The 21008-nt window shown below is 40.8% G+C and overlaps 1 protein-coding gene across 1 annotated transcript; it reads right to left on the reverse strand.

The window, feature by feature from the left end:
- Positions 1–484: 484 nt before the first annotated feature.
- Positions 485–20205, reverse strand: LOC308145994 (poly(ADP-ribose) glycohydrolase). The gene is given in 19 exon segments (XM_080517616.1): positions 485–1318; positions 1529–1657; positions 2804–2909; positions 4571–4586; positions 4588–4647; positions 5301–5379; positions 9426–9573; positions 11223–11298; positions 11441–11501; positions 11601–11680; positions 13881–14035; positions 14852–14944; positions 17682–17756; positions 18089–18175; positions 18405–18527; positions 18746–18936; positions 19072–19437; positions 19516–19604; positions 19683–20205. Coding segments are annotated over 19 exon segments (2226 nt in total). The 5' UTR covers positions 19799–20205; the 3' UTR covers positions 485–1142.
- Positions 20206–21008: the final 803 nt, after the last annotated feature.

Below are 21008 nucleotides of genomic sequence, written 5' to 3' on the forward strand. Positions count from 1 at the left end.
AAACAGTCAATAAAGGGATTCTCAATAAATCGACAGTGAACAAACCAAATGAAAATATATCACAGAAAAAAAAAGTGAAGTGGCTCCGTCGGCCGGCTTCACGTTGATTGAAAAGACAGAGCCACTCCAGAGCCCCAATGCATGGCGCTCACATCTGACTGGATGTGCTCAGATCTGCTCTTCACTTAATGAGGTGTCATGTACACTTTATATAAAAGGTGTGACCTTATTAAACTGCGAGTTGAACGGCTGAAGCAGCAACTGGGTGAAGATAAATGGCAATGCTGTATGGAAACTCATTTTCCCTGTAACATCCGTGGGACAAGAAGCTGTTATCCTGAAGTGTGTTTACTGACATTTATGGCTCCATCTGAATGATTGTGCAGGGAGACAAGAATGGCTTAACTGAATCTTGTCATTTTTATTATCAACTTTATTTTTATTCAAACTTAAAAACAGAATATGCAAGAAAAATACATTTAATTCTCATTGGGATGACAGATTTATTTTTTTTAAACTGATTTATAACAAGATTGATAAGAAATTACACAAACAAATGAACACGAGAGATCAACAACAATGAAATCAGTTTGCATTTACAATGCATGCGCCCAGATAAATGCAGTAGTTAGGAGATTATTTCTCGCAGCCAGGCTGCTCTTTAAATCAAACCACTTTCCTGAGGCCGCTCCCAGCTTTCCAAACACCAATCTTGTTATTTTTTTTCCCTTTAACTTGATTTCTGACAGCCAATTCAATTAGGCTGGATATGTCTGGGTGTAAAAAAGGCAACATGACAAACCGAGAAGATGGATGGCAACCTTTGCTTCACCATTAAAATCACAATTGCGTCGCATTGAAGCTCAATCTATTGCCGTATTACCAGCTGCTGCAGAATGAGCGTGGTTTGGACCGCAGCCGCAGACAGGGTCATAACTAACCACCTCCTGCAGCTCAGCCGTTTCTGGAAAGGATCTGGAAGCTGGAATTTTTCATTTTAAGTAGCGAGTGGTCAGAGCCGCACGTGGGGAAAGCCCCACGACACATCGGCTGAAAGAAAACGAAGCTTTAAGGCAGATATCTGATTTCATGTGTCTTATCTTCTGGAAACAAGGCACCGGTGACTCATCAGTCACCCGACCTCACTGACGGTCTGTGGGTACGTGCCGTCTGGCGGAACTCGCGTCGGGATCGTCGGACGTCGGGGAGGAGCCGACCTGCTTGTAGATGAAAGGGTAGAGGCTGACGTCAGGGCGCCGGCCGACGCAGCTCTTGCACTCGGAGCCGTAGTACTGCCCCAGGAGATCGTACACCTCCCCTGGGACACGGGCAAGGAGATTGTGTGTATTGTTTTAGTCGCACAGTTTTTCAAGGATGAACTGTTTCATAAGCTTTGATCTTTTTACACCAAAATCGTCAAGAGGAATCTCGCCACTTTCATTTCTTGTGGTATTTAGGGGGGGGGTGGAAGAGCGATGAACACAGTTTCACATGGGCAAGAAGTGAACAGGATGGCGGCGCGCCTTACCAACGTTGATGTTCCTCTGAGTGAGGAAGTCGTGCATCTTGTAGACATCTGTCATGAGCTGGCTGTCACCGAAGGTGAAATAGACTACGTCCCGACCCGCCTCAGCAGCTGCCAGCATCTGAAGCAGAGCTGGAGGAGAGGAAAGGTTGAGGTAGAGATTAACAAGGAGAGAGTCACAAATAATGCTTCGGCGCACCGACCGACATCACCTCTCTTCAAAATGCCATTTATATTGGCTGAATATGCAGAAAAAAGACCCCAATCCATTTTGATGTCACCTTTATTTTAAGTTTGTTTGTTTTTTTAAATTAAAAACACATTTTCCAGTAACAACAACGATTAAACATACCGAGGTCTGACAAGTCATCGAGTCGTCAATGTTTCTGTTTAGAACCAAGCAGCTGCAGCCTCTGCGGCTGCTACTGTAGAAGCTAAGTAATCGGGGGGAATAGGTCTCCCCCCTGCTGAGAACTCTGGATTAGTTACAAAGGGAGGTTCGGTCTGGCCCTGGAGAGCTGTGAATATTTTAAGAGACTGGAAATATGTCTGCTGATTAATGAACGTTGAGACGCTGCCGAGTTAATGAGCAACAACTGAATCAACATCGTCAGACGAGGGCTAAACTGAATACGTCTACATTTCAGCGGCTTCTCTCCGCCGTGCTGTTTTCAACTGCTTTCTTCAAAAAAATGATCAGGCAATTTAGAAATATAGGCTTCTTTGTTGAGCCCCCTGAAGGTAAATCCGGGAAGAAAACAGCATCGGGATACAAGAGTCTCTTCTCTGGAGGCATGTAACGAAGCAGACAGGAAGGGATGGTACCTATGAAAGACTTTACCTTGCTTCGTCTCATTGATAACTATGAAAAGATACGTACAGTTTGTTAGGAATGTATACGAGTTATAATGAAGTAGAGCTCCTACGGCAAACAGTTGGTAAAATCTGTCCTGAAGCTCCCTGTGCAGTGACAGTGATGCAAGGCACAGACGGAGAGCTGCAGCAGATTGATGGACTCAAGCAGGCGATCAATTTCACTATTAATGAAACATATTAACTTTGTCAGTTGATCAATAGGAGGAAGGCGACGAATAGGCCTTAAGTAAATGAACGTATTCCCGGAAGACAAATGGATGCCCGCACTGATCAGCTGCAGCCTTTCAATCTGAAATTTATTCCGTTACATCGAGGGAAAGAGTCCAATTAGACTGGAACAAATACAGTCTGAGTGCTTCTCGGTGCAAGAGCTACTGACGGCAGCGTGACGTCAGAGCTTACCTTTGAGACGAGTGTCGCCTCCAAAAACGCCACAGCCCCAGTTCCCGGTCGCCACTGCTGCCAGGTTTTCCTTTTCTTCTCCAGGGCGAGCAAAGCCGCAGTATGCCTGTGTGACAACAGAGTGAAGAGAATGTCAGGAGAACCGAGATCTGAGCTGAGAGATCAGCAGCGCAGGAGGAAACGCGAGTTTACATAATAATAGCAAACCGAACAGAGCAATGTTATTATGGCTAATGAGAACGTACACAAAAAAAACCCACAGAATTTCCAATGAATGAAAATCAACCGAAACTGTATGTTTGCAAATCTAACTTTATATTATATTGTAGAGAAAATGTGCTTTGATTTGAGATTGTGTGCACATATGGATCATGAACAGCAGGAGGTGTCCTAAACATTCAGAGTTTTTAGCAGGAAGACGCACGTGTGAGGACATTTGATCACTTGCGTGAACTTTGGAAACCTAAATTTAAATCATAAAATAGTGACTACACCCGTCACTTTGTTGTGACTTGAAATCTACCCAGTCAGTGTGCCAAAGATTGTTCAGTAAGAAAAGATTCATATTTGTGATTTGGTTTAAAAATCTGAAATTAGTTATGGGATCGCATTATTGGTCCAGATCACTGGTATGTTTCATAGAAACCAACCAACCAACAAGTCTCCAAATGTCAATGGAATGCAGACAGCGACAAAGTAATTGAATTTCACTGTGGGTCTTCAGTCTGTACAAGTTATCCTGGACATTTGTCTCGCATTGTGTATGTTTTTTGCTCATTTTCATTGACATTGACATAAAAATCTGTGATTTTTACTTTTTGTTACTAAAGCCATGTAATATAACTGTAAGTTGTCGATACTGTGCATATAAATACCACATTTATTAATCACTGATATACAAGCACTGGATCAGGCTCCCCTCCTGCTTAAAACACATCACATGACGTGTCAGGTGGCTTACGAGTCATGTGAATTGTAAACGTGAGACCTCGCTAAATTAAAGACTTGAGAAGGCTCTGGACATTAATTCTCACATCAAATAAGAAGGTGATAGCAAAAACAAATAAAAAAAATGAATTGAAAGTGCCCAGCCCCCCCCCCCATTGACCAGTCACAAATTCTCCTTTCGAAAGGGCAGATGAACAATATTCGAAAGAGGATTGATCTTCGTGTTGGTGCATTTTTCACTTCCTTGTCAGAGCTGTCAAGCTGCTCCATGCTTCCTGACAGCAGACTTGACAACATCAACATCTTGATTTTCTATAATGAATAGACATGACTATTCTGGGAAGATTACGCATGAGGACAGATATCAGTTATATATTTAAAAAAAAATGAATATAAATGGAAGTAAATATTATAACTGTGATTAATTGTTATAGTGCCAATTATGTTCATTAAAATTTATTCTGGGCTTAATAGACAGTGTAATGAAAACAATTATATTTATTCTCTACAAATACAACAATCCATCAGTGTGTATTATACTCATACGACACATCCATTATTGATATATTTACATCCAGAAAAGTAAACATGAGTCAACATTATCTCATTTGTGATTATGCTGTGTTTCCATAGCAACACAGGGGATTGGCAGCCATAACATTAGGTCGATGTAGCTCGAGCATGAAACAACAATGCTTAAAAGAACATTGCTGCAGCCATAAAGAACATTCAAGGGACTGTTTGCAGAGACAAAGGCTGAAATACAGATAAACAAAAACAAGAGATCAGTTTCGGGTCAAAGCGAAATAGAAGAATTACCTTGTTGAGTTCTCTAGTTCCTGAAGGGCAGCGCATCAATGGCCACGATCTCAGTGCATCTCCTCTGCCAGGCATCCCTGAAAAACAGCCAACCATCGGGTTTGACACCGTTATAATACAATGAACCAGGTGGTTTGTAGTCACGGAGGGTTATGGTTTCTACCATAGAATACATACTCTGATAATAAAACGTCAAGTCTGAATTTAGTACAGGATTTACTTGCAGCTCGAGTTAAAGCCTTAAAAATACTTTTGCAAAAGAACTTCATATATTTACACTATCATGCCCCCCCCCCCCCCCCCCCCCCCCCCCCCCCCCCCCCCCCCCCCCCCCCCCCATGTCGATACTCAGCAGTGGCACTGGTTATCACTGTTGAATCATGATTGGAGGACGAATTGAAATTTCTCCATTATGATGGTCAGGGGTTGCTAAAGTTGGTACCGGTCATCCAGAGGGTGGCACGAATATCAGTGCCAATCTTTCCTCTAATCCATTTAAAGCTGATGAGATGTTTCACTAAAAGTCTGAGGGATTCACCCTCTGGGACAATGAATGCCTCAACAAAAGGTCATGGCACTCCATCGAATTGATACTTTGGATAGTAAAATGTTTACATCAGGCCGAAGTACTGTAATGAGCTGAAAGGCCACCCCAGCAAAGTGGCAGTAAAAAAAAGATTGATATGTCATGTATCTACAACATCTTGAAGCACAGAGATGGAGGAAATACCTTGGTATGGTGTCCTGGTGGGAGTCGATCCATTTATAGGTCTGTGCGTAGCCGCTGTATTTACTGTATTGCTCTGTTCCTAAAAACAACAAGGAGATCCATTTTACACCACTTGTTGGCCAAGAGCTCAAAGGCAAGTATGGCGACACCATGTTCTGAGCCCAGTCTGAAGTGGGCGGAGCCTATTCAGGGTTCACGAGCAGAACCTGAAACATCCGAGGAAACTCTGCACAATCACCATTAAAAAAAAGGCTATTTTTCTTTTCAACCCCAGGAGGTCATACTTTAATATTTTGAAGAGAGACAAAATAATTACTTCAAAATGTAGAGGAATAGCTGCATCAAGTACTCAAGCAAACTTACCAGTCTCACTGTTTATCATTGACATTTGCCAACCTGCAATTTGTATTCTGATCCTAAACTACTGTGACATCATCATACAAATGTGGCATTTAAAGTGTTTGAAAAGATTTAATATGACACAAAGAAAATAATGCCAATACATTGACATGTCTGCCAATAAACATCCAAAAATTCCAAACTGTGTAATCCCATTATTATGTACAGTAGTTTTGTCATAATAATCAAAATATACACTTTAAAAGTAAATGTGAATAATTTATAGAGCATTTATGATTATGGCTGCAATTCATAAAAAAGAAACACATTTGAAATTGATTAGAATACTAAGTAATTATAAAATACTTAATCAAATGAGAACCAGTAAGTAACAGTGAGCCCACCGGGCAGCACTCCACGCCTGTAAAACAGGGGACCAGAGGCGATGGAGGTAACGACACAGTCAAAGAAATAATGCTACAAATTAACTTCCCTCTCATTAGTGCTCATTAGTAAATGGCTGTCCAGAGAACTTGCAGAGATGTTTCATGCTGTAAAGTGAATATACCAAGTGATGAGCAGTGGAGCGCTGGTCAGCAGGTACGAGGAAGAGCATGAGGGGGGAGGGGGGAGGGGGGGGGGGGGGGGGGGGATCTCCAGAGTACACACTACATGGCATCATAGCAGCTCATTAAAGCTTTCTTGAAATTAGATTTAAAAAATACTTTTTTTTCTTTTTGAATCTGCACATCAAAGAACTCTCATCTCCCGAATAAGAGAAAAATTGTCAAATATCAACTAAAATGGCTAAAATAGCTAGAAACAAAAAAAAATGCTCAATTATAAATGCTAAAAATTGCCCAAGACTCCGAAAACAGCCAAAAAACAAAACAAAAGAAATAAAGAAATACGAGTAAAGTGGTTACCTGCAGTGGTTAAAAGCAGCTAAAAAGATTAAAGCCATGAGAATATGTGAGAAGGAAAATGGCCAAAATCTTTAAAAGAGTCAAAATTGATTGAACAACTCAAATACAATTGCTGAAATTCCTCAAAACTGTTAAAAGAGTCAAACTGAACTCGTTTAAACAGCAAAGGTCAAAGGCCAGCAAACACACATAAGATGGTTGATGTAGCTTAAAGATTGAATCCACTAAAATAATAAAACATGGTAAAAATATATATATAAAAAAATATTCAGAAATATTCCAATTCAATAAAACACGTGTCTCAATTGGTAGTCAAGTCATGAAACCTTTACCTCCAACGTTATGAGCTGTGTTTCCTCATTTTAAAGATTCCAACTGAATTTCACTTGGTGGATGGAGCATAAACAGCTCTTTAAGTCATAAAGGTTGCAGATGCCTGATGAAAACAGACATTGAGTGCCACTGCCTTGTTGAGTTAACATTGTCAACATGGCCGCCATCTTGAATGAGGACCCACTTGTCAAATGCAATGAGTGAGGTTTTTACATGGTATTAATAATTATACCTTACTAGATTTTGTTTCTTACAAACAGCAGAGATGTAGGTAAAATTCAGAATGGAAGCTTGTGTACACCAAAAAATTGCATTTTCAGATGTTTGAATAGAAATGAATGCACCAAAATCATGACTGAAGCGAGGCCTGTTGATGGTTGTTTCCCTGAAGCCTTTTAAAACTCAATTTTTTGGTTTAACTGAGTATCCCAGTGGCATCCTGTTGTTTTATTCACTCTCTCAATACAAAATATTGTATTAAAATCTCAATCCATTAAATTTAATTTAATAGAAATCACAATTATTGGAAAAATATTAGTAGGGATATTCTAAATTAGATTGTACAATAACAGACCGACATCCATTCCCAATGAGATAGCACTACTCTCTTCAAACTAGACAGTTTATGTTTTCACTTAACCTTTACCGATTCTCCACAAATATCAGACTTTGATATCTACCGTATTTGCATTTGAAAGGGACATTCTCCGGGAACAAAATAAATTCTACTTTTGATTTCCCTGCAACCCATTTGTCATTTAAAAATCATTTTTGGTGTCAAGCCGATCAATGCCCGAGTATCAGGAATGAATTCTGAACAGCGAACAGGTTGCATGAAGATCAGCCGGTCTGATTCAAAATGTCTTCAAGGTTGGTCTATTCATTTGTAAATACATCAACAACACACTTTTTTTTTTATTTGTGTTAGACCAGACTCTGAAAGGTCAGACGTGTGTCTTGTTGCCATGTCAAGACAAAATTAAGAAAACCAATATGTTTTTCTCCATTATTGTCCAGTTGTACCGTGAGACAAATTAGATGACATTTGTGCGTCAATGGAAGCTATGGCTTTTTACAATAAGCACATCAATATCAATGAATAGTATACCTGGAGCTACTGTCTCCGACTGGCAACAAGGATGTCCTGTATTTTCTGCTCAGCTCAACCGTAAGTGAATCATATGACTTCTCCTTGAGGCTATTTATACGTTTGACCGCCTAGTGGCAGCCAGATATCTAGCAATCAAGAAGAATTCAATTAGGCCTGGGCACTTTTGCAAATTTCAGTGCAGAGGTACAATCCATTAGCTTCTGCACTGTATGCCGGGACGCATCGCAGGGGAATATGATTTAGCGCATGGCCACAATGCAGCCGGGGGTTGGACTTTGGAGAACGAGGGGACAAAATATACGGGCAGGGTTTAATAAAGATGATGGAATGGAAGAGTCCATTAGTGGGGAAGGTCTTGGGCTGGTCTTCCAGCTATAATTAATTCTGGGCCAAGGTAATTCAGTTAAGTGGTGTAAGTGGAGGCGTGGGACCAGAGAGAAGTCTGAAGGTGACTCCGCCAAAAGGCAAGGAGCTCCGACGCTGCGGCACGACGGAGAGGGTGGAGTCTCTGGTGCCGCAGCTTCCGTGATCGTCCAACCCGATTGCTAAGCAATGTTGGGAGCAGCACTTTAGCCATTTCTGGATGATAATCATTAAAAGCTATTCATGTCATCAGGCATCATGATGTTTGTAAGTAATAAAAGCAAAATGATAACATGACATAAATATAAATATAAGGCTTTATTGGCAATTTCTTACTGTATAATTAACGTATGGCTGTTTCAGCAGATAAAATGTGACCCAACCTCGTCCTGCCCTTTAGGGTCACTTGATTTGTGAATGTTCAAGTAAAGTGGGATTGAAGGTGGGTGCGTGATCATTTATAGTTGTCAATTCCATATAGATTTCTACTATGGGGATATTTTTAGTTGGAGCAGAGAGATAACTTTGTTTTATTTCGACAGGCCATCACAATATTTTACTGCTTGTCAAAGCTCTTCATTCAACACGATCAATCTGCCACATCTGCCTGTACGAACAGTGTACGATGAAAAAAGAAGGAAAACAGACGGAGCCATCAGCCTCCTGCTGGGATTTCTGAAGTCTGAGGCAAGTTACTGGGCCGACTGGCCTATCTTCAGCTTATTTGTTACAGACAATCAATTGTGAGGAAGACTCAGACTCAAAAAAGACCCCAGAGAGCAATCAGGACAGCCAAGACTCCAGTCTCCACTCTGGAGCCAATCAAGACAAAACATGACAAGGACAAATACAAAAAGCAAGACAATTGCCAAAAATCTGACACTTTGCAACAAATACTTCATACTGTGTGAAACGATGAATGCACGGTCAAGCAGGAGAAGGTGAACACGTTCCATCATGGATGTCATCCGGATCGAACAAATTAGTTTGTCACAATTAATTTACCGTTTTTAGTGGAAGTTGTTGTTTGCGAAGACTCGGGTTACCACTGACCTGTGATGATCAGACATTCATCGTGACCCAAAGCTTCAGTGAAGAGACGGGAAACGATCAGCTCGGGGTTGATGAGGAAGCGGATTTCTTCTTGAACGAGACCAGAACTGGTGACGCCTCCTCCGACGAACCGATTGGCAAAGTCAACCTGGAGACCCGAGACAAAAGGTCAATGATGAAAAGAAAGAAAGAAAGAAAGAAAGAAAGAAAGAAAGAAAGAAAGAAAGAAAGAAAGAAAGAAAGAAAGAAAGCATGCTTTGTTTGATTATCTTGGTGGGGTTATTTCTCTGCATTTAACGCATTTTATTCATAGTTAACCTTGACTACACACACTTCCATGAGTGGGTCTCCACAATGTGGAACCCACTTCGCAAGGCTCAAGGGACCTTTGTTGGGAACCTACAGCAAATACAGAGGGATTTGAACCTTGAAACTCTGAATACAAGCCTGCTTCTTTAAGCTCTAGGCCACCACTTACCCCATAAAGAAGGAAATGTATAACATTCACGCATAGATTTGATCTTTTTTATTTTTTATTTTTTTTGGGGGGGGGGTTGGGGTGTTATCTGCCATAGTCTTAGGAAAACAACATATCAAAACATTTTATCAGGTGGTGAAACATGCAGCTTCCAAACTGGAACAGGAGGAAAAACACCTCACCAAATGGTCTCTGCCCTTTTTATTCTGTTTATGACAGAATCCCTGACAAGCCGACTGGGAAGGTGGCCAGAGGTGCTCGCATTAATCAGGCAACCGTCCCCTATGCCAAAATCAGCTCTCCCCAGGAGCGACACTTAAGTGTGCGGCTGCCAGCTGCAAACATCAAATCAAGAGAGCAGTCCTGGAGTTCAAAGTAAACATCTTCCTCCAGTCATAACAGGCTGTAAAACAGATTTTCCTTTTTTTTTTTTTCCCCCCCTAACTTCAATTGTGACTTAAAAGATAATACATATCACACCGTTTTCATTTATACAAGCATGACAATTGCTTCAGTCATAAGGCAGCTCCAACATATAATCTTACAATTTTGATGCTGACAGTTGCTCATTGGCCTGAAGACTGTCCCGCCCAAAACCCCTCACAACCCTGGGAAAGAAGCTGCGCAGGGGTGCGCGGGAGTCCGAGAGCAGATCTCCCCAAACTGGTCACTCAACTCTGGGACAGCGAGCCAGCCTCTAAAGTCTGCTTTGACAAGCTGTCAGCCACCCCCCCCCCCACCCCCCCGCCACAACCCCCACCCTCGCAGAGCATCCATCAATCCGGGCCGTGGCGTGCCCCGGAGCTGGTCATGTGTGCATATCAACTGTCAGCTTGTGGCAACTGGAGGCAAACAAAAGGTGAAAGCCAGAGCGCGTACGTGAAGTGTGGCCGTCACAGAGAGCGGAGGAGGCGCAGAGGCCTTGACCCCAGTCCCAGCACGCACTGCGTCCAACGCATCACGGGCTCCCTCAAAGGCCTTTTCAACAGGAGTAAGCATTCTGCGTGGAAACTCTGTCACTGATTTTAACAAAGCGGGGAAAAGGATGCGCAATCTCTTATACCGAGTGTGGGACGAAGAGCCCCCCCCCCCCCGATTGAACTCTAAAGTCACACATTTTCCACATGCGTGTTCTAATTAAATAATTAAGTAAAAGCCTTTGAATTGATCACGATTTCTACCCATTCTGACAAAAGCAGGCGGAGGGAATGGGGTGGGGCTGTCCTTTATGAACAAGTTTCTTTCAGCACAGAGTCTGTACATTGATTTTAAGTCGTCTTCACACAAATGATTAGAAAAACTGCTTCTCAGCAACGAACCTGAAGCATCCCGTAGCCATTATCCTCAATGGTGCCTTCACAGGTGATGTGTAGCCTTGTAAGCAGTGTCTCTGAACTGAAACATAAGATTATGTTTCAGTTATCAAAAACAAAAGAACATCTCTTAATGAAATAATGGAATGCTCAACCATCTGGAAAAAAAATATGACTGCATTATCTTTTAAATCATAAATCATTAGTGCTTTAAAAGACCCAACCTTTCCCAGTCTGGTGGATTGTCCAGTTTTTTCCGGGTAAATGTTACAAGTCCAGTTGGCACTAAAAAAAAAATATAGAAATGTTGATGTGAAAAGTGTATCCTACAATATTCACGTATCTTTTTCACCTCTAACACGATCATAAAAACGAAGCACTCACTTTTCCCTGTGACACTATGAAAATAGCACATCAGTGTTTTCAACTTCTCAGTCTTCCTGGAAGATGAACCCTCGAACAGTCTGAAAAGGAAAATAAAAAGAAGGTGATGAGATGTGTCTTTATCGCTAAAATAAACAGATTTTGGATGGTCGACCAGCACGCTGTGCAGCGACGGTCCAGGCGAAAGCGAGGATGAGGGGAAAAACTGCTCCCCATGTAAGCAGTGCAGCCGAGGCACATAACCTCCACTCTAGCCATGTGAGTTCAGTCATGCTTTAACTTTTTATATGAATTAGTTCATCTCTCACTCAGCTTCCTTTTCAGTCAGTGGCCGATTATGTCGGAGCGCCTTCACTGCTGCGACAACGGACTTGCCCGGGGCCTGCCACCACAGCACTCACTCATGAGCCACTTCACGTTACTCACACAAAAAAGGAAGAGAGCAGGAAACAAGGCTTCCTCTTCGGGGATACATTAAGAAGCCCCGTGTCCCTTTTAAGAAACAAGAGTCCTCAGGAGGCAAAAGGTCGCTCCCCCCGGAACACAGCGCACACTCTTGACACACAAAGCTGCTCGCAGCAGTGAGGTGCGCTGAACGGGCTTGAATGCACTTTAAGCATTAAGCCCGCCATCGCTCTCTCTCTCTCTCTCTCTCTCTCGCTCCCTCTCAACGGGCCACCTCACACGCAAGAACATAAAGACGAAAATTTTGCAAAGGATAAAAAAAAACAACGACAAAGCCCGATGCACTGAGAGCCCTTCAGGGCCTGAGAAACCCATTCATCTAAGTCCAGCATTCATTCCACTCTTCCGTTTTTTTTCTTTTCAGTCCGGCCCCTGGAAGCAATCAAGCCTCGTGTGGGCCTCAGGGAAAATGTCAGACATAAGCTCGCCACCAGTGAGACCGGCCTCTTGGTACCAAATCATAATGCGATCTTTGGGGAAATGAGCGTTAATACTCAATTATATAACATCAATATACTACCTACAGATGAGCCGAAACCTATGATGTAACTCAGATTACGTGTTTCTGTGAATACAATAGGCGTGAGCAAACCGTTCTTTAAAACATGAAAAGCAGCCCGTTAACTTGATGTGACGATTCTGCATCGTGACAAAATAAGCCGAGCTTGTTGAAGAATACACTGGTTGGGGATCTGACCATTCAAATAACACAAAAGGGCAACAGCCTTTATATTACTTCTATTCCTTTAAACTATTTAATATGGCTTGTATGTAAACAGACTTTTCGACAGAGAAAGATGGCGACGCTCGCGTTTGTTTCCACTCACAACCAAACCTCTACGCGGATGAAATTCTGATGCGACGACGCTTCTTCTACTGCTTTCTGCCACTGACCTGGCTCTACAGCCGAGAGCAGCCATCTGAGTCAATGTTAATCTCATTTTCCTTTCCATTTGGGTAATTACAATACGATGCCATCAGAGATGGGGGACGTGACTGAGCAGCGATCTGCAGACTGATTTTACCACCAAGACCATCTCCAGTGAAATTTGGATTACTGTGCTATAAAGAGGTTGAAACTGTTGCGTGAGCTCACATCCCAGTTTTTTGCATGAGTGTCGGTATATAAATGTCGGGAATTACATTTGTGAGTGTTTACGTTCAAAAGTTGTTTATTATTATGCTTATTGACAAAAGGACGAGAGGAAAAAATGAGAGCGAAACAATGTTAAGTTTAACACGATCGATAAGCAAATGCACAACACATCAAAGCGTGGAAATATCCGACGAGGCAATAATGATCAACAGAGCCAGAGCTTCAGTTTGTTCAGAAAATTAAATCATCAATATATCAATCAATTCAAGCCTCTTGGTGAACCTCCCCATCAAACATCCTCTTCAACGACTCCATTACTGTCTGCATCCTTCATGTAATTCAAATTACTTTGTCAAAAAAAAACCTGAAATACTAAAACTGTCAGTCTCCTGCTGTATTAAAAAAATCCAGCGAAAATGTTGTGCAGTCAGTATTCTTTTTTTCTTAATATTTCTGCTTGCTCTGTCAACAAAGACAACATTACAGTGATTAAATCACTGCAGGGATTGAATAAATAAACTCAAGGGCCTGTTTGTTTAAAACAACACATTCACTGTGCAAATGCTGAATGTTTAAACTTGCAGCAAGAGGATGAAATGACAAGTAAGAAAGGCATATACAGTAGTGCCCCCTCATGGAAATGAAGTTAGTTGTCACAGCGGCGTAACTCACAGCCAACAAACCCTTAAAACATTCAAAGTCTCACGTCAGGACTTTACCTGAAAAAGTTGATGTCTGGGTAATTGCTGTACTCAGACCTTCTGGAGTTGCGTCTGGGGAAGGTACAGAAGAAGGCGTTGGCGAGCAGACAGGCCACCTGCTCCTGAGACATGGTGATGGAGTGGTTCATGCCCCTCTTGAGGAGGGGTATTGGCTAGAGGAGGAACACAAATACAACTGAGGAAGGTCAAAATAATTAGTTTGCTTCAATTTACCCAACGAGACGTTGAAGTGTGCCACGTAAATGCAATGAATTGGCACTTGTCTTTGCTTCTTGAGTTAGCCACTACAATTATAATCAAAATCAATTTATACAAGTACTTGAAAGGCATACGCCCAATACAGGTTATGGAGTTATAAACATCACGTCTGAATCTATATCTGCAGGGAGCTTCTTACCTTATGACAATTTTATGGTGTGTTTTTACTCCAATACAGACATTCAACTCTTTTCAAAAACGGTATCTTTTTCTAATATAAAAAAAAATACCGGTACCAACTGAAATTCCATAGTAAGCAAATATTAAAGAAACATTTGTAAAAACACAAATAATGCATAACACAACAAGCTTTGTGTTATGACATAGAGTTTAGATTCAATTTAGATTTTACACAGAAGCTGTACCCCAATTCTGTTAGGAGTTTGTTCTGCTATACCGTGAATGTTAACTATATCTAATTAGAAATAATTTCACGAAAGATATACCAGCAGCTTGGCCAAATCAAGAGACATTTTTGGGCTGCTGCACACACATTGCACTTCATCATCCACATGCTAAACAACCAGATGACCACAGGGGCTGTAAAGCATCTGGCAAATTACCACCAATAGCTGCGTGCCTTGACCTCGCTGCTTCTACAACCATTTCACACGTTGATTTGTCACGTCTTGACCTTTGGGGTCAACCTGCTGCAGTGATCTACTGTGTCACAGGCCAGTGAGTCACTTTCCTCTGGTTCGTGATGTTACCTTGGTGCAAAGCTCAGATGCTCTCAGCGCTAATTGCACCATGTCTGGCAGCAGGGAGTCAAACAGATGTTCGGCAGCATCAGGCTCCAGGACCTTGGAGAGAGCAGGAGATCTGTTTATGTTTGTTGCTTTGCCACAAAACTCAGCTGTGACATTATTAGCTGCCTGGGTTGATTAGTGTGAGAGAGGCAGCAAAAACTGAAATGTCTGGAAAACTACCATGAAAGGGATACTAAAGGTAAGAGCAGATTTAATATTGTGAAGGAAAACAGAACTTTTTAGGTTGCTGCGTCAACTATATGTCAGTGCAGTGTTAAATACATCTGGCATTGGCTGTACAATTCATGCAAAACAATAAAAGCAGCCAATCCATGACTATACAACTTGCATGAATCCCACAGACAACTGCAATTATATACCGCAATTATTTAAACCCATTCTGGCTACAAATGTCACATTGATCAATAACGGGGCAATTTCATCAAGGCTGCACAGTGATGCCAACGTACTAAACAGTCTTCCTGGCAAAGATGTAAATGACCAAGTGTTTAAAAAAGGAGAGTACGGTGTGTTCCCAGGACAAGGAGCCTTGACTGGTGATTTAACCGAGGACATTTATATTATGGCAAAGGAAGCCTGACTAAACACCGTCGTAAGTAATGACCTGGCTGACATCATAAACTGCTCCTATGGGCGTAATAAATGGAGGCCGTTGACAGGGCGAGACAGCAAATATAGCTGAGGTAGTATAAGCCAAGCTCTTTAAATCAGCAGGAGACAGTGTATCAAATCAGCTCAACTAACTCTCTGTATGACTCTGTACATCACAGCAAACTGACACAGCAATCAAACAAGACAAGGGGGAGTGGGTGGTGAAAGATCAGAGCTACCATACAGATTCAACACAACGTCACGCAGACCTGTTCCAATTGCCTTCAGGTTTTTTGGCGATAAAGCAATCCGCATGACCAAATCTGTCGAAGGGCGACCAGGTAAAAGAAACAAACGTTTTGTGTTTATAACTGTAAATTCAGGACCAAGTGGACCGGCGAGAGGAAAAATGAACAGAACTGATGCTGTCCGTCAAAGGCTATTCGGTTATTCATGAGGTATCCATGCTGACATGAATATTCAATGAAGATGCTGGAGCCGTCACTCCACGCCATTCCCCTCCACTTTTCTCTGACACTCAAAATCAAACTGGTACAATCTGGATAGGACAGGGGAAGATTAACAACATGGGGGGGAAATAACATGTCTTCACTTACATAAGTTGCGCTGAAATTCTATTTTCATTATTTTATCACATTTCATTATTTTAGGCATGCAGCTTGATTTTATTTTGTCAAAGATATTTTACATAAAACTGCATGATTTCTATAATCAAATACACACTGACCTAATCCTAGTGAATTCTGTAAGAGTAAGACACATACAAGTGTGCATTAAAGTGGTTTATGTCTGCAATGAATGGTCAGTTTATAGATCAGATACAACACCACTGGTATTTATGTTCTGAGTGTCACAGTTGTTTGGGAGTAAAAGAGCCTTTACAATATATATGACATAAATGGAAAATTTATATTGAGAATTCTGGATGTGTTGGTTTGAAAACACTCCCAGAAATGTAATGGAGGTATTCTTTCATTTCTGACATGTTACTAAACATGACCTTTTGGCAAAGGATTAAATTATTTACTCCCGTTTTGCCTTGTAAAAGGGCTGCAACACTCTCCAAATCCATTAGTGTTCTTCTGCAAAATGGCAGGAAAACATTCAGCAGCTTGACATCCATGACAAAAGCATTACAAGTACAGTTTCACATGAAATGTGAGATAATATTGAAACATGTAGCTTTAGTGGTGCAACACATTTCAGGACGCATGACTGCATTCGGTCCAGAAGGAAAATAAAGCCTATTACTTGTCTGGCTCAGTATTTCCTATATCAAGCACTCGTGTCACAACACAGCCACCTCTCTCGATGGAATATTCCCATCTCCTTGAAGCGCCAGACAGTCGTACAGCCCTCCCTGATTCTTGATACAGGATGACGCAGAGCGCATTAAGACAACGGATGATGAATGGCCTCCGAACAAGACCCAGAGAAGATGCCAAAAACTCTGAGAAACGGCCACTAAACCAGCAGTGCTCTGGCTAAAACAATGCAAGTCATGGTTTTTTTTTTTTCTTAAACTGTTAATCAATTTTTTCCTCTACAGGACTGCGATCACACCTTGCAATTTAGATACTGGATATTTTATTTGTGCACTGACAAAAACTGATAACTCGACACGTTAATATGATAAGTGATGAGAAAAACCTTTTAATACGAGGGCTGGATTATTATCATTATGAAAAATATATTAACTTCCAATACTTTAATCGGGTTTATCTATATGTAGTGCATCAACATTAAATGAGCAATCTGGATGAATATGCAACCACAGTTGCAATTGAAGAGATAAGACAATATAAAGTTGCATCGCTGCGTTGAATACTTTCTGAAAATGAAGTTAGGCCTTGCTCTTGGTACTGAGTCACCAAGCCATTTAATATGTTTTGACAAATATAAAGTGTAGTTTAAAATGCCTTCTGTTGATTCATAAAATGTAACGATCACGCAGCTGATGCTTCATCAGTCCATAGCGAACTCCTAAGGAAGGATTTCAATATGTGTGTTCATCAGAGTTTATGTGTCAGCATACCTGCTGGCAACTGTAATTATTGTAAACAACAGATGTTGTTTTACAGAATTTACTATGTTTGGGAATACCAAGATCCATAAAATGTGTAATCAGGAACTGTGACAGATCAATAAATATATTTACCTTGACACAGTACAAATGCAAAGCCGTGAAGTCCCATTTCTTGGCGTGTGAAGCATTGTACTTTAATATGGCGTTCTGTGAGAGACAAACAAACAACCATGCAAATAAATTCAGTGACAGGTTTTTACATTTACCATTTTGAGTCACATTTTCAATATAAGACAAAAGAACTACGTTTTGACGGAATCTGTTCCTGTTTATGGGGCAATGATGCCACCTTATGGCAAGATGTAGTAACAACAACTATGCGGCTGTCAAATACTTTGACTCAACTTTATATATTGGATGTTAACGATTTTAGATGTTTGGTATTGAATCTTTCAAATAAATCTTTACCTTTTAATATCATTGTCAGATGAAAAGTGCAATTCAACCTGGTCAGTAATGAACAAAAACATGACACCTGCCTTCAAGTCAAGTGGATTCATGAATTCCTCGTTTAAAGTTTCCTTGATCAGCTCCCATCGGCTCTTGTTCTGCAGTTCTTCTGTTTCCTGTAAAAACATTTTTATTATAAGATCACTCCAGAGAGCAATGTGTGTATATATTAACAGTCTTGAATTGTTTAATTGTAGATTCACAATTTGTATAAAGGACTTATAAACAAGCAACAATAGCACATTTATGACCGAACCTGAACGTTTCTACAGCATGTGAGACTAAAAGCACTTTTACAACATCTGTCCCGATAATGACAAGTCAAGAAATACTTAGAATCGTCACCTCATCTACAACAGGAAACAGGTTTCTGCTGGAACAAGGCATCTTGACGTGGTCGTCATCCCAAGTATCTCGAAATTCAGTGGGATATGGAACAGGAACTTTACCATTACGAAGAAGGTCCGTCTGTCAGGAGGAATAAAAATCTTACATAAATTACATTAGCACATACAAAATGAGTGTACAAGACAAACAGTTCAGTAGCAATTTAGTAAAATACACATTTCCAAAAAGTAAAAAAGTGCTATTTACTTAAATTTGACATAATACCTTGAGCAGAATTCTGCTGAAACATTGGCAGACATCCTTGCTGCCCATCATTAAATAGAAAGAATGGCACTAACCCTTATCATCACAGTGTCCTGGTTACGAACTTTCTTCAGTGGAGGAAGTGGTCCACCACATTTGGGCATTCTCTTCAGTTCATTGATCGGCGTCCCCAACCACGTGTCCTCGTCAGAGCTTGTTTCCCCATCATCATCTTCTTTCTCCGGATCTTTAACTGACCGACCTGATCCTTCCTTTGAGCCTGGTGCTGATGTCGGTGAAAAGAAGTGTGTCATTTTGGTTTTCTGTTTGACTGAGTCAGCTGAACTTGCTGGGGATGTTTCACTTTTATGCATTTCGGATCCCCCATCACTGCGAGGCTGTGCTTGCACATTTCCAATACCTGCAGAATCTTGAGAGTCTGGTGACGAGGATAATTCCTGGACCAAGTCTTGTGGTGTCAGGGGTTGGGTATCTTCATCCGTGTCAGAGACAGAAAGGTTATCGACAATCTTGCAGTCTGGAGACTTAGCCGAAGTGCTTGGAATGAGACCGTCGTCGGTAATTTCCACATTTCGCTGAGTTTGCTGCACTTCTGCAGTCTGGGGGCTTTTTGAGGTTTTAACTAACCACCGATCAAGAGTAGTAGTGCTGATCCTCTGTTGCTGTCTCCTGCCACTTCTTTGAAGTGAACCCTCTTCACCAGTCTTTGAACTTGCATCCGTTTTGGCCTCGTCTTGCTTAAACTTCTCTTTGCTCTGACATGCCCCTGAAGAAAGGTAAACAACTGTTTTACAAATGGGGAAAATAAATGAAGCCAAGGAACAAAACAGTCAAATTACAATACCTTGGTGAGATGATAAAGGTGACGTTGGAGCACTTATTTCGACCTTTAGTCTTTTTGGTGAAGGTTCTAGATCTGTCATGGCTGCCATTCTACAAAAGAAAGCGACTCATTTATTGTTTACATGTAAACAAAGCGAGTAGTTGAAAAACATGGGTTTGTCTACTCACAATGTAACTTGAACAGACACCAAAAATGAAGTGTTGATTGGCTTGGTCCAGACTTGATTGCTTGGCAGTCCTTTCTTCAGCAAGTGAATAAATCTTAATCTACAGTATGAAGCCATGTACGACTCATTCTGTTTGCAAGAAGCTCGTTGCAGTGCTATAAGTGTCACCTGTACTTGTGGGTGCTTGTAATAATTAACGAATCTATTTATAAGTACTCACAATACAGGATAATACTCGTTTTAATTTATACTGATACTTTCCTTTGTCATCCCCGCTGTCAAAGACTAAATGACACGTATTTATCCAAAGCTTTTCAACTAGCGTACGTGCTAACTCAACGCATACTAATTAAAACAAACAGGAAAAACTGCAGTTTGGTCTTGCGTTATACTTCAGCAAATATTTGGAATCAAAGCTCTATGTTAGGAATAGCTTCAAACCCATCGTATCAACATTTGGGAAAGGTACTTTTTACTGTAAATGCTAAAGCTAATCATTAGCACTCGCATCGGAGCCAAAACAACAACTGTCTCTACTTCCTGATGTTTGATGACGTCACATTCGGTCAAATACCGCGAGATTTCCGAATACCGTTATTGACCATAAACTTTATTATTAATGATATTAAAATTGTTGTTATGTTAATAACAAGAAGAAGAAGAAGAAGAAGAAGAAGAAGAAGAAGAAGAAGAAGAAGAAGAAGAAGAAGAAGTCGTACATTGAAATGAAACCCAAGAATGTTTTCAAGGTTTAAGACCTCTTTCCCCCGACTCTTGGCCTTCTGGCAAGCACAAATAATATTTATCATACAGTTTTTATCCTTGAGCTATTTGATCATTAGACATTAGTGTTTCAATAACTCCATCACATGCAATCCTATTTCCTATTACCTCATAGTTTGTCTTATCTGTGCAATTTGTCTACTTTTTTTTTTACACTTTATAGTTATCCACTAAGAAAACAGCACCTGCAATATCATTACATGTGACGTATAATGACAATAAAGCTATTCGATTCAGTTCAGTTCAATGTGACATTTTCATTTCAGCTAAATTTCTTGAATCGGTTGAGTCTAATTAGGACTGCAATAAGGATTGCAATGATGGAAAAAAAACTATGCAATGGAAGAAAGTGGTGGAGGTTATCAAAGAGCAATCTTTTAAATCCAAGAAAATGATCGAACCATAAAATTAAGAAGGAAGAAATCTTTTGAACAGTATATTCATTTTGATCCATGGGTGAATACATTGTGTTTCTACGTCAACAAATGTCATATAGCCGTTTCACCGCTGGTTAACAATAAAATTAAAGCCTGTAGTGCCTGAT

This window comes from Blennius ocellaris (assembly GCF_963422515.1).
Source record: "Blennius ocellaris genome assembly, chromosome: 21".
Classification (NCBI taxonomy): Eukaryota; Metazoa; Chordata; class Actinopteri; order Blenniiformes; family Blenniidae; genus Blennius; species Blennius ocellaris.